Below are 20,756 nucleotides of genomic sequence, written 5' to 3' on the forward strand. Positions count from 1 at the left end.
TCTACTTTATTAAGTGCTAAGAATCTTATATAAGATGTAATCCTCATTTTATATGTTTACTTGATTAGTGGCACTGTGGATACAGAGCTGGCCTTGGTGTTAGGAAGATGAGGGTTCAAATCCTGCCTCTGACCCCCACTGGCCACATGATCCTGGGCAAGCCATTGTCACTTCTAAGCAACTATCTAAGACTGCAAGTTGTAAAGAGGGGCCATGCTTTCCTGGAAGAGAGTTTCCTTACCCGTTGAAAACCCCCGTCCAGGCCTCATTTGATTGTTTTCTTTAACTATTTTTGCCTTAAGGCTTTCTCCACTCTAATTCATACTCCACCCAGCTACCAAAGTGATTTTGTCTAAGTGCAGGTCAGTCAATATCACTTCCTGCTCAGTAAACTCCAGAAGTTCAAAATTGCCTCTAGGATAAACTACAAAACGCTTCTCTTGGGCTTTTAAAGCCCTTTACAGTGGTTATGTTTATATGGCTCTGATTGCTTCCAAGGTATTCATCAGTATGGTATAAAGGAAAGCTCAGTGGCTTTAAGGTCAGAGGACCTAACTTAAATCTTGCCTTTCATATTTTTCATTTTTCCTCCCAATCCTTTTTCTGATGGGAAAACCATGTCTCATCTTGGAACTTCCTTTAGCACTTGAGGCCTCTTTGTTCTGGAACACCCAACCATCCCTGGGGTCTTCTCAATCCAGAATGTCCCTCCCATCAGGCCTGCCCCTTGTCCTACTGGTGAGTTTCTCCTGGGGCTTCCATTTTGAGGAGGGGCCCAAGCTAGCCTTTACTCTTCTTCTAGCCCTATTTCTGACTTCAAAAATATGGTCTTCCTTCTCCCCACACCTTTCAGCTCCTTCCTCCATTAGAAGGTAAGCTCCTTGAGGGCAGGGATAATCTTTCCTTTTTGCTTGTATTAGTATCCCCATCACTTAGCATAATGCCTGGTACATACCAAATGCTTGATACATAACTGTTTCCTTATTTCCTTACCTGTGTGCCCTTCGTCTCCCTGCCCTTCAGTGTCCTCATCTGTAAGGGGAAGGGGCTGGACCAGATTGCCCCTGAGGTCCCTTCTGGCCCTAGCTCAATGACCCCATGATTAGCCTGTCCCTGCACTTATCAGCTGCCTCATTTTCCTGACTCCTCTAAACTCTAATTACGTGAACTGTTGATGTCAACTTCCATATCTGTCACATCATCCCATTCTTCTGGAACTTCCTATTAACCCCTAAATCACAAACTTTCCTTTATATTTCAGCATGTTCACTAAGGAGATTGCTCACCTGGTGGTTTTCCAAGTTAATCCTGGCTAAGAGCTCCTGCTGTTTTTTCTTTTTTTCTTTTGCTACTTTTTCTTCATTCAGTAAAACTTGAGTGTTTTGGAAGGATACTTTTTCTAGACGTTTCTGAGATTTCTCTTCTTGCTTCTTCCTCTCACTGGAAACAAAACAACAAAAACAACAGCCACCAACACCACCAACAGTGCTAACTAGGGAGGGTCACATAGTGTCACCTAGTGAAAACACCACTGAGCCCTGTAATAAGGAAATGAAGGTTCTGCGCTCTGATTCTGTCACTGACTGGGTGGTCTTGGGCAGGCCACTTCATCTCAGTTCTCTCATTGATGAGATTAAGATAATACCTGCCTTACCTACCTCCAAGGTTTGTTGTGCTGATCAAATAATATCATAGGTATACAATTGCTTTGAAAAGTATAAAATGTCACATAAATCTAACATATATTATTGATGGGAATTTTTTTTAAATTTATAGATACTGGTCATCGAGTGTTTAAAATAAATGACTACATATTTATGTTTACTCTAAAATAAGTTCTACATCTTTTGGTAAGAAGAATAGATTTCCTCAGTAAGGAGGGAATAAAATATTTATCAAAGGACTTTTGCAAGGTTATAAGGTAGAGAGAAATAATAGAAAGAAAGCAAAGTGTTAATAAGTGAGGAAATGATGGAATCCAGGAATGTTCTGAAACAGCCAAGCTATTGAACTACACAAAAAGAAAAATCAGATCTTAACAGGAACTCAGAAAAGCCCCCTAGGCAATCTCAAGAAGTAACTAGCATGCTGTGACTGATTTGGTACCTACTCATTCCTCCTACCTATGCCCTCTCACATTGTTCTTTTTCATCCTTCCAGTCTAACCATTATCACTGGCTCTCCCATTTACCAGGAACAAGGACCCCACCCCCTCCCTAGCCCCTCTTTACTTTTCAGCATTTCTAAGTATGTGCATTCTTCCCTTAGATGGGGAAGGGACATGTAATGAGAGTGTTAGACTACATGACCCCCTAAGGTCCCTTGTAGTTCTAAATTTATGATGCTATCATTCTATTTGGGGGTGTTGGAGAGTGTTTGTGATGGGAGGTGCATATACATGGGTACGTGCTCTGTGTGTGTGTGTGTGTGTGTGTGTGTGCGTGTGTGTATTTTTTGTTGTGTCTGTGGATGAGAAAGGGTGTATATGTAGGGAGCAAAGTATACATTCTAACTCATTAGTTTGTGAATGGAGATTGTAGAATAGTAGACAGATGAGATAAGATTGTTGACTAGGTCAAAATGCTGGTCCCTAACCACATAAAACAAAAATCTTAGCACAACACAACTACTTTTAAAATTTGCAAAATGCTTTACAAATATTATCTCATTTTATCCTCACAACTCTGGGAGTTAGATGCTATCATTGGCTTCATTTTACAGATGAGGAAAGTGAGGCACAGAAAGGTTAAGAGACTTGCCCAGGGTTGCACAGGTAGTGTCTAAGGCTGGATTTGAACTCAGGTCTTCCTGACTCCAGGTGCTATGCTTTATCCACTGTTACCTGCCTTTAAATACCAGCTATACAAATATTATAAAACTTCAGTGGATCAGTATAGACACTCCCTCCCTTGGTATAGATTACAGTCCATCCATGCCTTCTCATCCTTTGTGATTCTCATCCATGTTCTTCCATAGATCCTCCACAGAGGACTCGCCCAATGAGGGAAGCTTTCCTCTACACTTTCTTATATTTTGTGGCTACCAGTACTACCCACCAACAGACGGCCTTAGCTCTGGCTACTGGGTGGCTCCACCTTCTTTTTATAATTCTCTTAATGACAGGGAGAGAGGGGGAGGAGAGGGCATAATTTAGGCAATGTAGAAAAATTATCAATACTTATTAATTTTTTAAAAATATCCATTATGCCATGATTTCTGTGCAAGTTATGACCGGAAATACACTGCAGCCTATTTGTATTTTACAAGCCTCTCTCCATGGTCCTCCGGATCACTGGCAGCTTTGATATCTCTTCTATTGGTATATCTCAAGATTTGCCATCATACAGCATTACCAGGAGAACATTTGTGTTAAAAAAAAAAAGTTTAGTCTTTCCAATGGGAAGAAGTTTGGGATCATTAAAAGCCTTGTGAAATTCCCCAAATGCAAGGCAGCCCTCTGTCTTCCTCCAGTTTAATTCTGGGTTCAACTTATTATCCATCTGCAGTGCAGGGTGACCCAAAAGACAGTGCACTCTTAAGAGCCATCGATCTATGATCTATCTATCTATCTACCTACCTACCTACCTGTCTTTTCACATATCTATCTTTCTTGATCTCTGTCTCTTTCTACCTATCTATTTATCTATCTATATTTCTAACTATCTACAGATGGATAGTAATTTTTTCATCCATTTAGTTTTTCCTAGACAGCCTATTAGGCTGATCCGTTTTTGAGTATTCATACATCTCATTGAGGAGGCCTTGTAATGTTATGGGGCTTGATGCAATCAGCATAATATCATCTACAAATAGGGGCAGCAAAAAGACCTTGCCCCTTTTCATCTGAATGCTGCACAAAACATCCTCTATGCCAGAAGTGAACACCTTCGTTGAATATGCATTGCCTTGTGTTATGTCTCATTTGACATGAATAATTAGAGAATAATTGATCAATTATCCTTGTGGTTGTATTTATCAAAGAATTATGCCTATTTTAAATATTTGCAGTATTTTCTACTTGTTGGAGGAGAGCTTTATCATTTTAGAAAGGCTGCCTGTTTCCTTCTCATATTTTCACAGAGGATACTTTTGATATGCCTGTAAAACAGTCTCAGATTTTATAGAGATAAGAAGATAGGAATATGGGCCAGCAGCTATTGCTGTTGTCTGGGTTGCCTTTTTGGAGTATTCATATTATTTGTGATCTTTCCCATTCTTTTGGAATCTTCTTGCTGAGATCTTATGAAATAATCTCTTAAAGCTTGCAAGATTAGGTAGCCTCCAATTTGCATTTCCCTCATTGTGCTCTTGGTCTGGTCCAGCTGCTCTTCCCAACTTGGTCTTCTAAAATGCCTACTTCTTCATATATCTATGCGCACGCATGTATATGTACGTGTGTGTGTGTGTGTGTGTGTGTCTATACACAGTGTAAATGGAAGGTGGTCTCAGAGGGAAGTCACTGGCATAAGGTGGGGAGGGTTAGAGGAAGGCTTCTTGCAGACAGGATTTGGCTGGGTCTTGAAGCTAGGGAACCCGGCAGGCAGAGGAGAGACAGCATCTCAGGCACAGAGGAGAGCACGCGAAAATGCACAGAGCTGGGGGACGGAGTGTCACGTGCAAGAAATATAAAGAAAGCCAGCGCTGGATCACAGAGTACATGGGCAGAAAGTAACCTGTAAGAAGACTAGAAAGGCAGGAAGGCACCATATTGTGAAGGGCTTTAAAAGCCAAATAGAGTATTTTATACGTCATCCCAGGGGCAATAGGGAGTCACCTGGTGAGACCCATGACCACTTTGGCAGCTGAATGAAGGATGGACTAGAAGGGAGGAAGACTTGAGATAAGATAAGAAGGCTACTGCAATAGTCCAGGCTTTGGGGTGTACCAGAGTGGGCTGTGTGACTGGAGAAGGGGATGTTAATGATAAAAATAATAACTAACATTTATATAGTACCTACCATGTGCCAGGTCCTGTGCTAAGAGCTTTACAATCCTTATCTCATTTGATCTTCACAACCACTCTGGGAGGTAGGTGCTATTATCATCTCCAGTTTACAGATGTATATGAGATATGTTGTTAAAGTAGAAATAAGGTTTGGGGGCGGCGAGGTGGCTCAGTGGATCGAGCACCAGCTCTGGAGTCAGGAGGACCTGAGTTCAAATCTGGCCTCAGAGACTTACTGTGTGACCCTGGGCAAGTCACTTAACCCCCCACTGCCTCCAAAATTAAAAAAAAAAGTGGAAATAAGAAGACTTGGCAATAGTTTGGCTATATGGGTTGAGAACAAGTGAAGAGTGAGCATGACACTGAAGTTGAAAGCTTGGATGACTAGGAGTATGGTGGTGCTCTTGACAGTAAGAGACAAGTTGGGAAGAGAGGAAGGTTTGGGAAGAATGACAATGAGTTCTGGTTTTTGACGTACTGAATATGAGTTGCCTACAGAGTATCCATTTTGAGATGGGTCCAAAAGGCAGTTGGTGATGTGAGACTAGCGCTCAGGAGAGATATCAGGGCTGGATATATGAATCTATATCTACATCTACATGTAGATGTGTGTCTATATCTATATCTATCTATCCATCTATACACACACATATTGCTGATGAGATCACCAAGTGAGATGGTAGAGAGTAGAGAGAAGATAGAAGACAGAAGAGAAGAGGGCTCAGGAGAGAGCTTTAGGAGACACCCATGTTTAGTTAGAGTGATCTGGATGCAGATCCAGCAAAGGCAACTAAGAAGGAGCAATTGGACAGGTAGAAGAACCAGCAAAGATGAAGGTCACAAAAACCTAGAGAAAAGACAGTACATAGGAGAAAAGGGTGACCGAAAGTGATCCAAGGTTGAAGAGGCCCAGAGGCCTGAAAATGTCATTAGATCTGGCAGTTAAAGAGATGGATGATCTGGCTTGGTTAGTTCTCATGCCAAGCTCTGTGTATCATTGTTCTTGTCCTGTTGTATTCACTGCTTTATGAAGTGCATTGGTTTGTTTTCTTCTTCCATCTTCCTCCATTCTTAATTATTTTAATTCTGTATTGCCCTTGGCTGCTATCTCTCTCCACCTGGCAAGGTGATGACACTTTTGCTGGCTAATGAAGCTTAGGGCAGCTGGGTGATGCAGCAGATAGATCGCTAGATCTGGTGTCAGGAAGACCTGAGTTCAAATTTGACCTCAGACATTACTAGTGGTGTAACCCTGTGCAATCACTTAACTCTGTCTGACTTAGTTTCCTTGCCTGTAAAATGATCTGGAGAAGGAAATGGCAAACCACTCCAGTATCTCTGCCAAAAAAACCCAAATGGGATGATGAAGAGTCAGACATGACTGAAACATCTGAACAACAATACAGCTTATGGGCTCTTTTGGTGTTTATGTTGTAGGAATTGTTTTACATTGATGAAACTCGTATAAAAAATAATAATAATCAAGGTGGATTCCTTTGTCACTTCCCATCATTTTGGAACCAACAGTTTATGTGAATAGGTCAGTTTAAAGTGTGACAGTTGTTTGCAGTGTCTCCTCATCTTTAGCCTTTCTTCTAATGTTGATTTTGACCTGTGACCTTGGGCAAGTCACTCCACTTCTGGCTAACTGGCCTAGTCTCTGGACAATCTTTAAGGGCCCATTCCAGTTCCAAAAATCTCTGATCCTATAAATGTAACTCTTTTCTTTCAGGGAAACCAGAGTACTTAACCGACTTTATCTCATTAATTGATATAACACTCTATGAATTAGACAGAAGGCAGGTTACAAACAGGTTAAAAACAAAACCCAAGGATCTGCAAAAATTTTAACAACTCTTCTCACCCTTACTAATGTCATGGAAATTAATGCTGTCTCACACACTAGTGGAGATCTTAGGCATCATAGGGTTCCAGCCCCATGGGTCTTATTTATTACTTAATGCATGATTTATTTTAGGTCCAGTACAACTTCTATCAGAACTAGAACCTAATTTAAAACAGCTGGATTGAGTATATTAAATAGAAACTAGTAACCTGTAAACATAGTTTGAAACCCAGGCAGAACCAGACACAAAGGGAAGGAATCTAAGAGATAATATAGACTCTGGGAGAAGAGCAAGCCCGATGTATAGGCAATTTTGTTTTTAAAAAATTACTACAATGAACTGAACTTTATACAGGAAGAGCTGTTGAATGTTACATTCAATACTATTTACTATGGAGAGTATATTCAAACAACAAATAACTTAGCAGTAACTTGTTCTAAATCCACCCAAGTTACATGTTAGATAGACTAGAGCAGATAAAAAATTAACTGACCAAAACGATGCCACAAAGGCTGATTGGGGTAGAAGAGATGATTAAGCTTTGTTTTTTAAACTCTTATTTCCTAGATTTCTATACTTTCACCTTGTTGATCTGAACAATTTTCAACTCCTTTAGCTAGTTAAGATGCTTTGACAAAATGCATCACCTCTTACATATTGCACTCATTTTTTAGGAAGGGCTATGGAGGATCATGGAACATTAATAAAAGCTCACAATTATAGCCCTTGACAATTTACAAAGTAGTCTGCTCACAGTGACATTGTATGGTAGCTATTACAGTATTACTACTCCCATTTTGTAGATAAGGAAACTGAGGCTTACACTGGTGAAGTGATTTTTCCACTTTTACACATCAGAGATTTGAACTCTGACTCCTAGGTCAAGACTCTTTCCATTTTGGAGATCAGGAACTTTTAAAAAGGGATGTTAGAGATTATCAAAGCCAGCCCCAACATATCACAGATTAGGAATATGAAACTAAGAAAGGTCGAGTGACTTGCCCAAGGTTATACAACCAGTCAGTGCTTGGATAATGCTCCTTATCTCTTACAAAAATTCTTGATTTGTCTCCTTTTTCTGCTGAAGATCTTTTACTTTTATCAATGATAGTAAGAGAACAGTGAATGCTTGACATTCGTACTTACTCTGATACCTCAAGGATCTGTAATTTCGTAAGTGTGATTCATGAGTGATCCCTCTATCAAAGCAGATCACAACCTCTCCATACCTAAGTAGATGGTCTTCATGCATGACTAAGGCTGAAAAAAATTCAACTAGTGATGAAAATTCTGGTAAAGACACTCTTGCAAACTTAGCTAGGCTGGGCCTCGGATAATAAAATCACACAGTCTTGTTTACCTGACCCATACTCAAGTCTTTTCACATGACCCACCAGGACTTTGTACACCATAGCCTCAAGCAATCTGGATCACCATCACACCAGGATGAAGCATTTCACTGGACATACCACATATTAGAAACTACAATACACCCAAAGCCTTAGAGCAACTGTGAAAGGAAAAGCTTGAACCGAGATCCAATTCCATCCTTTCCCACCACCAAGATCTTACATTTTCCATGCTTCCTGAACAGTACACCTTCTCTCAACCATTTGTTTCCGCAGCTTTACCATCTCCTTTTGAATTTCTTCCTCTTCTTTCTTCACCTTCAGAGCCTTCTTTTTTTTCTCTTCTTGTACCAGATACTGAGCTTCTGTGAAGGCTGATTTTTTTAGGGCCTTCTCTGCCCTCTGACGCTCTAATTCCTTTTGTCTTCTTAAACGATTTTCCTTTACCTGTAAGGGAAGAATGCAACGGGAATGGAAGCATTTGGTGGGGCTCATTTTAGGATCATTTTAGACAACTGGAAGTGAACAGGCAAGATCTTTCATCCACCCTTTGAAAGACAGGTACAACAGAGTAGGGATTGTGACGTGTAAATGAAAAAAAATGTGGTATTAATATACAATGTATCAAATTCTAAAAATTCTGGCTTAAGAAGTCACTGGAAAAGTCAATAGTGGTATTTTAGAGAACACCTGGAAGAAATAAGTGGGAGTTGGTTTATTAGGGTTTGAGGCAGCTTCATTTGAAATCTCTTAACTCCTGACTTAGTCCGGTACTCTTTCTACTTGAGACATCAGGAAATTTTATAATGAGACTTCAAAATATTTGGGAAGATTCTGTGTCTAATGAATCACATCCAGAGTCCTGAATTCTAAATGTTCCTCACTCACCCACTCACTCTTTCTTTTTTTAAAAGTCAATAAGCATTTATAATATATATTGTCTTTGTTTAGGTTATCTATGTGCTATGGCCCAGAGAAAGGGAACAAGATTCCACTGTGTAGCTATATTACATCACGAAGGATAACCACTTGTTAGCTTAAGTTGTATTCTATGCTTTCTTTACAATTACATGTAGTTATAATTATATTATACATGCTGTCATTTTGTAAAAATGCCTCTGAATCTGGGTGTCACCAAGAAGCCAAAGACATGAAATGCACCTTTGTTGTTTCCAGTACATTTTACCTTTCACAGGCTCTAATAACAGTACAGAAATGAGTATACCTTGGTTCAAACATATGACTAGTGCTAACTGATAAAAGCATAAACCTGTTCCTGCCTACTACATTCCCTCTATTTTCTGGGCCCATCTCTTCTTTTCAAAGATTTTGAGGAAGAAAAATAAGATTCTACCCCCCCTCCACTGCATAATTTCACTTTTGGCAGAAGCAACAGTCTTAAACCTCTGAGGCTCAGTAAAAGCAATAGAAGATCTGTGGACTGTGTTTAATTAAGTCCTGTTCCCAGAAATGAAATGGGAGAGTTTGTTAATAATCTTTAGCTGCTCTTATCAAACTTTCAGAAGCTCTGGAGGGAATTGCTGCTGCTGCTGCTGCTGTTAGTTACAAGAAGACACGATGGAAATTATGCTATGGGCAGCAATGCTTTGAAGGCTTGTCCTGCTGGGCAATTCTTGCTTACATAATTCTCTCTCCCTGGCACCCCCTCTTTCATTTTCATGCTAAAATATTAGAGGGGAGTAGAGGAAATTTTATTTAATTACCCAAAACATGCATTTTTTTGTATCCCCAATACTTAGCACAGTGCCTGACACATAGTAGGTGCTTAATAAATGTTTAATGACTTTTAAAAAAAATGTTTATTAAGCACCCTTTGCATGCCAGGCACAATGCTAAGTGCTCTTGGGAATGCAAAGAAAAATAATAATTTTAAGACATGTTACCTTCAGGTAGTTTATGATTTAGAAGGGCAGATAAGACATGTACAGAAATACTATAATACAATAGCCAACAGGAATCTCAAACTCAACATGTCCAAAATGGAATCCATTATAATGACAATAGCTCGCATCATAGAGTGTTTTTAAGTTTGCAAAGTGCTTTATAGGTTATTTTATTTGATTCCCCCAACACCTGTGAGGAAGGTGATATTATTATTATTATTATTATTACTAGTTTCCTTTTGTAGAAGAGGAAACTGAAGCTTAGAAGTTAAATGATCTGTCCACAGGTCACAAGGCTAGTAAGTATCTGAGGCAAGATCTGAATTCTGACTTCCCACCTAAATCCACCCCTCTTCTAAACTTTCCTCTTGATGTTGAGTGCCCCACCCAGGTTCACAAGATTCTTCCTTCTTCCTTCCCACTCCTATATCCAATCAGTCGCCAATCTTAGTTGATTCCAACTCCATGACTTTTTTTTTTGCATTTGTCCTTCTCTTTCCACTCACACGGTTCCTAACTATTCTTCCTTCTATTTTCTGGGCCCATCACTTCTTCCCAAAGATTTTGAGGAAGAACAATACGATTTTAGCTTAGGACTTCCTAATCAGACCTCCTGTTTGTAGTCTCTCCCCTCCAATCCATCCTCCACACAGACGCCAAAATAATCTTCCCAATGCTCAAGCCTCACCATGTTACTCCCCTAATCAAGAACCTTGTCTCTTGCCTCTAGGATAAAATGGAAACTCCTCAGCTTTGCTTCGAACATCATTGTAAAGGCTTTCCTAACCTGGCTCCGGTCTACATTTTCAGGCTCATTACACATCCCTCCCCTTTACACATTCTGTGCTTGAGCCAAACTGCCTATTTGCAGTTCTTCAAACTTGGTCCTTCATCTTTTCCCCTTGACCATCTGCACAGGCGTCTCCCGTGCCCATAATGTACTTCTGCCCCCTTCACCTTCTTCTTTTCCGGCTCAGCTCGTGTGCCACGTTGTAAGGAAATCTGATCTCCTTAGTTGTTAGTGCTTGCTCCCTCTACAAATGATGAGGGATAGTAGACTCATTGGTTGACGTGTGATATGCCCCCACTGCAAAGGAATTTCAAGGCTAGAGACTGTTTTCGTTTTCCTTTCAGCCTCAGCACCAAACGCAAGGGCTTGCATCTAGCAGGTGCCTAACAAATGCTTTTTACATTGGACTGGAAAACAGGACAAAAGGCAACAGTACATGACAACTTTAAAAAGAGTGGTATGCACCAAGCATTATAGTTCTTCAGAGGAATAAAGGACTAGTGTGACCTAGGACCTTGTCCAATGGAATGAATGCTGAACTTGGAGTCAGGACACCTGATTTTGGAATTCTGGCTTTGTTGCTTAGTAGGTACCTGGACAAGTCACTTAATCTTTCTCAGTCTCTGTTTGTCCATCTGTAAAATGGGGTAATAACAGCACCTGCCAGGGGCAGCTAGGTGGCGCAATGGATAGAGCTTGGGCCTTGGAGTCAGGAGGACCTGAGTTCAAATTCAGCCTCAAACACTTGACACTTACTAGCTGCGTGACCCCGGGCAAGTCACTGAACTCTGATTGCCTCACCAAAAAACTGAAGGGGGGAAAAAAAAAGGAAAGAAAAAAAAATAGCACCTGCCTCCCAGAGTTGCTGTGTGGATCAAATGAGAGAACACATGCAATGGTGCTTTGTAAACCTTAAAGTGATAAATAAATGTTAGCTGTGGTTATTATTGTTGTTGTTATTATTTCCCTTTGACTCCTAGTTTTCTTCATCTATAAAATGAAGGAGTGAGGCTAGATGATCTCCAATTCTAGAAGCCTACCAATCTCTAAGAACTGACACTAGCCGGACCCATCGAAGCATGGGAATGAATTGGCAGGCATGTAGGTCATGAAGATCAAATAAATAACTGACATAAAAGGTTTTGGAAATCTTAAAGTTACAGAAAAGTCAACTGTTATTAACTACATAAATGCAAACGATTATGGTGACAAAAATGCTAACTAATAATAGCCAGCATTTATATAGTGCTTTAAGTTTTGCAAAATGACTTATCATCTTATCCTTTTGTGATGATGAAAGTACTCAGCGTACAGCTCTACCCAGGTACAAGAGAAGACTAACCAGGCTTCCTTTAGACAAAACTACAAAGTCCCCAGTTGCTTCTGACATCTAGCCCATTTCATGCTTTGTCACACAACACAAGTGGGAAGGGCCTGATGTCATCCACAAAGTGACTCAAATGCACTCATCTCTTAGAATCACAATCTCAATGTCCTAAAGCAGAGGTATCAAACTCCCCTACTGCTGCCCAAACCAGATTAAAATGTTAATGGGGAAAGGTTTAACAAAATAAACAAAAATACAATACACTAGACAACGTTAAATTTGTGGTTTTCAAATACGTTTCTATTTGAGTTTGACACCACTGTTATGAATGACCTCGGAGATTATCTAATCCAAACTCTAATTAATACCAATTTATTAACTGCCAGGTTTTTGCACTCTTAAGCCTTTGGACACTAATTGTGGAATTAGAAATAATTTGTAGCTAAAGAAACTCCAGGCAAAAGACAACAGGGGAGGGGAATTAGTGGGCTACCATAATCCTTGCAAAGACATAACACTAAAGCTAGTCTGAATTCAGGTAAACCTACTTTTATCATGTTAAGTTGCTTTGGTAGTAGAGGGGAGGGGAAGAGAAGAGAGAGGTGTTATCATTCCAGTCATGGAAGGCCACATGAGCAAAGCATTTGTGATAACCACCGTTTATGGAGAGGAAGTCTTGGGTTCATTTTCATTGAACATAGCTGAATACACTTAAGGTGCAATGTGAACTTACTACCTTTTCAAATAAGAATCATACAGTTATTAAATTGCACAGACTTAGAAAAGACTCACAAGAGTCTATGTGCTATTCTGGTATGACTATCATAACTCAAAGATCACTTGAAATAAAAGCCTCGAATGTATATTTATAATAAGAGGTACCATACATCAAAGCTAATTCTATCTATCCAGATGAATCTATCTCTCCAGTCTGTTTTCCCACCTCTTTGAGAAATCAAGATCATTTATTCTTTCTTTCTGTTATTCTTATACTGTTAGGGGTGAACTACTCCCCTGTCTTCAGCCCATCCTTTTCCTTTTAGTTCTTAATTTGGCTTTCATTCTAACACAATCACAGATGGTACCCTTATTCATAACAAAGTCTAAATCTTTATTGAAGCTTATTAAATGTGTTACACAAAGAACGTTTCCTGTTATCCATTTCAATTTTGTTGTTTTTTTCCCTCCCACCTGCTTATGTCTCATCTCCATGATAAGACAGGGATCCTTCTGCTTTTTCTTTTCTTGGTTTTCTTTCACTCCATGATCTTCCAATACCCCAGAATCCACTATATCTTTATGGAGAAGATGGTCTATAAATTGTTTCACCGTGGTACTTTCCTCTTCCTCTTCCAAATGACCATACAAATCTGAAAGAAACACAGAGCTGTCATAAGTCTAACATTCTTCACTCCCAGCTCAACTCACTGTCCGGACTGTTCTAGTTCCTCCCAGGGTCCTTAACTGCGTAAGGATGCCTCTGCCCTGAGGCATGCTCTCCTGAGCATGTGAATCCTGGCCAGGAGGATCACTTCTCCAGGGGCCCCAAACAAGCTCACTTCACAACTGGCTCAATTCATTCTCCAGATCACTCTACCTCCTCACCAACAGCCTTGCTTCACAGAGATACCTTCCTCCTCCCTGCTTCCCCACTTTGCAGAGTTCCTTTATGTTTTATCTTCCCATACTAGAATGTAGGCTCCTTAATAGTAGGGACCATCTTGTTTCTTTGTAAATACAAGATCCGCATCCCTAGCACTTAGTATAATGTCTGGTCATAGTAAGCACTTAATAAATCCTTTATTTATCTACATATCGAATAATTACAAATATAGTTTCTTGTAAAAAATAAATGCGCACCTATAAGTCAGCAGTAGAGTCCATAATTTGTTACCTACAACCACAAGGAAACAGATCAATCTTCATTCACCAGAAACCGCACTTTCTGGTGTCAACAATTTGTTCTAATCTTTCTTGAAATCTCCACTCCTTTTACCCTTGGGAGAAATCACTTTTTTCTAACCATGGCCACTAGTTCTGCATCCTGACTCTTTGATTTGTTTGTGGCCTCCCTGACTGTGAGAGATCAGGGTAAATTTAGAATGTGCTATAGTCCCCTATGGATGACAGGAACTGGAGCTTCTGTTTGTTTGGTTTGATTTTCTTTTTTCTGAGGTGACCTGGGAAAAAGAGGCAACCCACATGGCGGGTGGTGGAGGAGCTACACCGTATGGTACAGTTCTGGCCACCCTAACGATTCCAACTATCTTAGAGTAGTTCTGGAGTCTATGAATCAAAGCAGGTTCCCAAGAGAATTTCTAAAGTGGTTTAGAATCTCTGATAAGGGAAAAGAACCAAACTGATCTTTCCTCCAAGGTTATTCCTTGGAGTAGAAGCCATCTTACGAATGAAGCAGATCGCTGACAACCATATCGTTATGGACAAAGCTCATTGGACTGCCACACCCAAGAAGTGCTGATTAATTAAAGACTCAATGTACAGCTTGAAAGGAAGTTTGGAGTCACTTTAAACATTTTTAATAGTGATGACCTTGAAGGAAAAAAAGGTATCCTTCTTAAATTTTCAGTTAGTAGCTTAAGGGATATTTAATACATCTGATGACAGAATTCTGATTAAAAAAAGTTATCTCCAAGTTAGAATAATAGGATGGAATCAACAGAAAAATTTGGCAGACGCCTAAATGTAACTCTTATACTTATGTTCAAAAATCAGTCATGCAAGGAGGAAAACCAGCCTGACAACAGTTTGTGTGAAAAAGATCTAAGATCTTTGCTCATGAGCTTAATCTAATGAGTCAGCTGCGTATACACATGTATGTATATGTATATGTGTGTGTATCTATGTGTGTATATATATATATATATATATATATATATATATGTGTCTACATACACACATACATATATTTCTATCTCAACTCTGAGCAGCACATCAAGAGAAGCACAGCACTGAAATCAAGAGAATTCACGGTCTCACTGTACTCTGTGAATGCCATCTGGAGTACCACTTTCAACACAAGACACTACGCTTTAAGATGAACAACAAATTGGAAGGTACTGAGAAGGTGATCCCAATGTGTCCACAAACCAAGAACAACTGGGGGAACTGAGACCACCTAGCCTGGAGAAGAGAAGATTTAGGAGTGATTTGGTGAGTGCCTTTCAATGCCTGAAGGACTTTGATGTGAAAGACGTTCTGACTTGCTTTAGGGGTGATCTAGAACCACTGGGTGGAACTTATAAGAAGGCAGCTTTTGGCTCACTATGCACATGGGTGGAACTTTTTATTACCCTTTGGAGCTATATGACAATGGAACCAATTGCCCTGAAAAGCACTGAGTTTTGTTTATCATTGGATTTATTCAGTGTCTGGAAGACTACTTGTTAAGGATGTTGTAGAAAAGTACTCCTGAGTAAGAAAAATAGTTTGGTCTAGATGAACTCTAAGGTTCTAAGGCTCCTATAAAATCTAGGCCTTAGACCTAGATATCACAGGATTGTGAGTCAAGGGGTTCTTTTAAACTCTGTAGTGCAGTACTATACTACAGGGAATGCCCAGCAGTGATCTCTATCATCACTCATTGGAAAAAAAAAAAAGGATCACTGAGGGAGACACTCAATATTTGTCAGTCCAATAGTTTAACTTGCTTTTATGATACCTAGCATGGCACTAAGGCAATTAAATGCTATTTGGTGATGGTTCATAAGACATACTCAGAATCAATCTCTTCTTATGAAAAGGGGAAAAAGATTTTCCTTTAAGAATTATTATAAGCAATGATTAAAAAAAACATGAGAAGATAATTTAGGGAAAAATTTTAACTGTTATGATTATAATCAGAATTTGAAAACAATATAATTTTAATTGTAGCTGGAACTAAAATAGTATGATCTTTTGTCTCACAAAGTATCATTAATATGTCCAGGTTATAGCACAAGAAATTTAAATAGAACCAGGATAAATATGACCATTAAAACTAGAAAGAAAACTAAGTAGGACTAAGTAAGACAAAGTCAAATTGTACTTCAAAAAATCCCAAATAATTCAAAGATCATTCAGAGAACTAATTTTAGAGCTTAAAGTCTAGGACTTTTCAGATGTATTCTCACCATCAAAATTTTCATACTTCACAGGATCAACAGTACCATTCTCTTCTGGTGAAGAAGTAACATTGGGCACAGCCTCCTCATCATCTTCTTTATCATTTGTTAATTCCATTTTAAGTTTTGAGTTCATCCAGTCATTAAGCAGTTCCTGAGCTAATAAGAAAACAAAAATACCTTAGTGTTAGTATCAGAAGTTATCTTAGAGGCTATAAGGATAGCGAATCATTTACATTTAAAAGAATTTGGGGGGGGCACTTTATTTTGAACTTGACAAATATCAACAAACATGAGCATTTCCAAATCAAAGACAAAAAAAAAAAACGGATTGAAGACCTGAGTTCATATCTGCCCTCAGACACTTATTGGACAAAGCACTTAACATGTTTGCCTCAGTTTCCTCATCTGGAAAATAGAGATCATAATGGCATCTACAAAATGGGGATAATAATAGCACTTACATCCCAGGGTTGTTGTGAAGATTAAATACAATACTAATTGTAAACCATTTAGCACAATGCCTGGCACATAGTAAACACTATATAAATGTTAACTATTATTATTATTACATGCAACCACAAAATTTTTATGTATACCATACATTTTTAAAAATGCACATAATAAATTCAAAATGGTAATTGAAACTTTAGTTTCAAGACTGTCCTGCTTGTTTGTGTCTCCTGAACCTACTGTATTGTGTATTTAAAAAAATGTGTCAGTGAGGGGCAGCTAGGTGGTGCAGTGGATAGAGCACTGGCCCTAAAGTCAGGAGGACCTGAGTTCAAATCCAGCCCCGGACCAAACACTTGACACTTACTAGCTGTGTGGCCTTGGGCAAGTCATTTAACCCCAATTGCCTAAAAAAAAAAAGTGTCAGTGACCCTCTTTTCTTTTGGTATTACTTCTATAGTTTCTCCTCTCACTCCTAAATTCCTCTCCCAATTTAAAAAGGAAGGGGGAAAAAACCCCTTTCAACAAATAAGCAGAGTAAAGGAAAACAAATCCACTCATTGGCTATGTCTGAAAACACATGGCTCAATCTGCTCATCAAGGTCCTCACCTCTCTGTCAGTGCTGGGTAGCACGCCTCTGTTGTTATGCTTGGTCACTGCACTGGTCAGAGTTCTTAAATCTTTCCAATTTGTTTTTCTTCATAATGCTGCTATTGTACATTCTTAACCGTTCATATAAGCCTTTCCAGGTTTCTCTGAATATGTCCCTTTTGCCATTTTTTTACAATACAATAATATTCCATTCGATTCATATACCATATGGCTATTTCCTAATTGATGGGAACCCTTTAGTTTCCAATTTTTTGCTATAACAAAAAGTGCTGCTATGAAGATTTTTGTACAGATGGGTCCTTTCCTTCTTTCTTTGATCTCCTTAGGGTATAGTCCTACATCCATTTCCATTTAAATTACTTTCATAGTCATCTAAATGCTTCCCTAAACTTTTAACTATAATTTTTCAGCTGTAGGTATCAATTTTTTATTACCATCAACTATGTATGTATATATCTACATGTATGTACACATACACACATATGTAGTTGATGGCAATATAAAATTAAATTACTTTTCCATATACATACATATATATGTGTGTGTATATATATATAATTTACCTACTATGAAAAGATTATGATAGATAATGGAGATATAAACAGGTATAAGAAACAGTCCTTTATTTCAGAGGGCTTCCAATGAAATTGAGGAATCAGGATATGATAGTCAGCACAGTTAGTGCAGGAGGAACAGCAACTATAATTACACCACTTAGAATCCCACTGGACTTGGGATCAGGACATGTGTTCAAATCCTGGTCATGCCACTGACTACCTTTATTACCTTGGGTGAATCACCTAACTTCTACTGAATTAGAAGAATTTTTAAAAGGGAAGGCTTGTTAAAGATTTGTTGGCTCTGCCACAAATCTCTACCTCATAGGGTTATAAACCTTGTGTACCAATTATCTACAAATCATTATTGCAACTACCTACATCAAAGGCAGTTTGTAACCATAAAGTACTATACAAGTATAGGCTATTATGAAGAAGCTTATATTGATACTTTAATGGATCCGTAAGACCACTGAAGTGCATACTCTTTTAACTCATTTATGTTCTATAAATCTACCACAAGGGGGTCGATCCAATGTGCTGGGGGTCTTCCTTTAGGTCTCTTGACATTGGAAGGATAACAATAGAACATGGAGGGTCTCCACTAGTTCTCTCCCATTCTTATTACATTACTGGCCTGCCTCCTGGACCAGTCATAGATCTCTTTGGAGAGAAGTGGGGTCATGGCAGAGCAGACAGTAAGATATCCAAGCTAGGTATGCCCTGGTTTCCTAGTGGAGGGCTGCCTGGGATGTGAAACATCCCTTATCTCTTTCTCATGTTTTCTCTCTCTTTATCTACTGCTTCCTCCCTTGTTGCCTACAACCATCCCCCAGACTTTTTTTCATCTTTAAACAACCTTCACTTGCACCTCAAGCTTCTGTCCAATCTCTCTCCTCCTTTTCATTGCCAAATTCCTAGGAAAAGCTGTCTACACTTGTTGCCTGCACATCCCCACCTCCCCTCCCTTCTCCCGCTCAAGCTCTTGTAATTTGGCTCTTGACACCACTCCCCTACTAAAGGAAATGCTCCATCCAAGATTAACAGTGATCTCTTCGACCCAATATCCTTTTTCACTGATGTCATTCTTCTTGACCTCTTTGCAGTGTGTGACACTGTTGACTACCTGTCTGTCCTAGATGCTCTCTTTCCCCTGGGTTTTTGTGATAGCGCACAGTTGTGGTCCTCTTCCTATATCTATCTGACCACTGCTTCTTGGTCATCTTTGTAGGATTTTCACCCATGTCCCCCTTCCTACGTGGGAGGGTGTTTCAGGGTTCTCGCCCTATATTACTGCAGACGACTCAACTAACTTCTCTGAAGCAGCTGCCTTTATACAACTAAAATGGAGGCAACAGGACTTGGCAGAGTGGGTTGTACCAGAAAGAATTTAGACTTCGAGTCTGTAGGGATTGGGAACAAGGTACAATTAGATGGGCTGATATTGCCAAAGAGAAAGGCCAGCTTTCCTGAAACTGGAGCAAAGGGGGACAGGAAGGAGATAATATCCACATGACTAAATTAGGGCTATTCACTGCAGCAACTGGAATTAGGGCTCTGTGACTTAAAGCAATTTTTAGAAGGGGAGGAGGTTTGGGCCCTCTCTCCCTCTCTCTCTATACTCTCTCAGTGATCTTATCAGCTTCCATGGTCTTAATTGCCATCTCCATGCAGATGGATTTCCAAATCTACATATTCATCTGTTGTCTCTTTCCTGAGTTCCAGTCTTTCATCGCCAACTGCCAACTGGACATTTCCACTCGGATGTCCCATAGGATGCTGGAACTCAGCACATCCAAACCAGAACTCATTATTTTTCCCTTGAAACGCACTCCTCTTTCTAATCCCCTCTTTCTGTCAAAAGGACCATCGTCCTTCTAGGCACCTAGGTTTGCAAACTTGGAGCCAGTCATTCTTGACTCTACTCTTCTCTCTCATCCTCTAATACAATCAGCTACTGAGGCTCATTAATTCTAGTCCCACTATATCTTTCACATTCATCCCCTTCTCTTCATTCATGCGGCGACCACCCTAGTTTGGGTCCTTATAACCTGTGGCCTGGATTATCAGAATGACTTCCTAATTGGGCTTATTGCTTCCCGTCTCTCCCTTTTCCCTTGTCTAATCTACAGAGTCACCAAATTGATGTTCCTAAAGCACGTCATCTCCTCTTGCTCCAGAAACTTCAATGGCTCCTTTTCATCTTCTAGGATAAAGCACAAACTCCTCTGTTTGGCATTTAAAGTCTAAGGTAATCTGGCTCCAGGCAATCTTTCCAGATAGAGAAGTTTCACATCATTCATCCCCACTGCCCCCGACTCCAAAGTCCACATTCCAGCCACACTGGCTTCCTTGCTGTACCCCACACACAACATGCCATCTTCTGGCTTATGAACAGGCTGTCAACAAGCCTGGGTGTTCTCTTGCTTCCCCCCTACATCTTGCAAACCCCTGCTCCCTTCAAGGTTCAGATGAATGCGCTCTTTTTCTTGCTTTTTTCTCTTTGTATCCTCAGCACTTTGAACACAGTATGCACTTAAAAAGTTTTTTTCATTCATTCATTCAAATTAAAATACTTATTTTCTAGGTATTTTACATTTATTTGTCTGTGCATATGTTTCCCTGGGTAGACTGTAAACTCCTTGAGGGCAGGGATAGTTTTGATCCTCAGTGCCTAGCACAATCCTTGACATACAGTAAACACTTAATGAATGCTTACTGAATCCCAAAAGATAAAAAGCTGCAGTGATGGCCTCTCAGAACAATTCTAAAAGGCTCTGCTATGACAGTGGAATGCAAGCTACTGCAAAATAAAGACAAATACAAGATGCCGTATGATAAATACTAAGT

General features: G+C 39.6%; 1 protein-coding gene across 1 annotated transcript in view; it reads right to left on the reverse strand.

Annotated features, from left to right (window-relative positions):
- CCDC191 (coiled-coil domain containing 191) overlaps window positions 1–20,756 on the reverse strand; it is a 108,327-nt gene that overhangs the window by 70,729 nt on the left and 16,842 nt on the right. Inside the window, exons 4-7 of the mRNA XM_021007151.2 lie at window positions 16,293–16,442; window positions 13,354–13,532; window positions 8,365–8,588; window positions 1,287–1,440 (exon numbers count right to left, since the gene is read on the reverse strand). Coding sequence (XP_020862810.1) covers window positions 1,287–1,440; window positions 8,365–8,588; window positions 13,354–13,532; window positions 16,293–16,442 — 707 coding nt within the window. The remainder of the gene's footprint in view (window positions 1–1,286; window positions 1,441–8,364; window positions 8,589–13,353; window positions 13,533–16,292; window positions 16,443–20,756) is intronic.

The sequence above is a fragment of the Phascolarctos cinereus genome, unplaced genomic scaffold, assembly GCF_003287225.1.
Source record: "Phascolarctos cinereus isolate Bilbo 61053 unplaced genomic scaffold, phaCin_HiC Scaffold_726;HRSCAF=1367, whole genome shotgun sequence".
Classification (NCBI taxonomy): Eukaryota; Metazoa; Chordata; class Mammalia; order Diprotodontia; family Phascolarctidae; genus Phascolarctos; species Phascolarctos cinereus.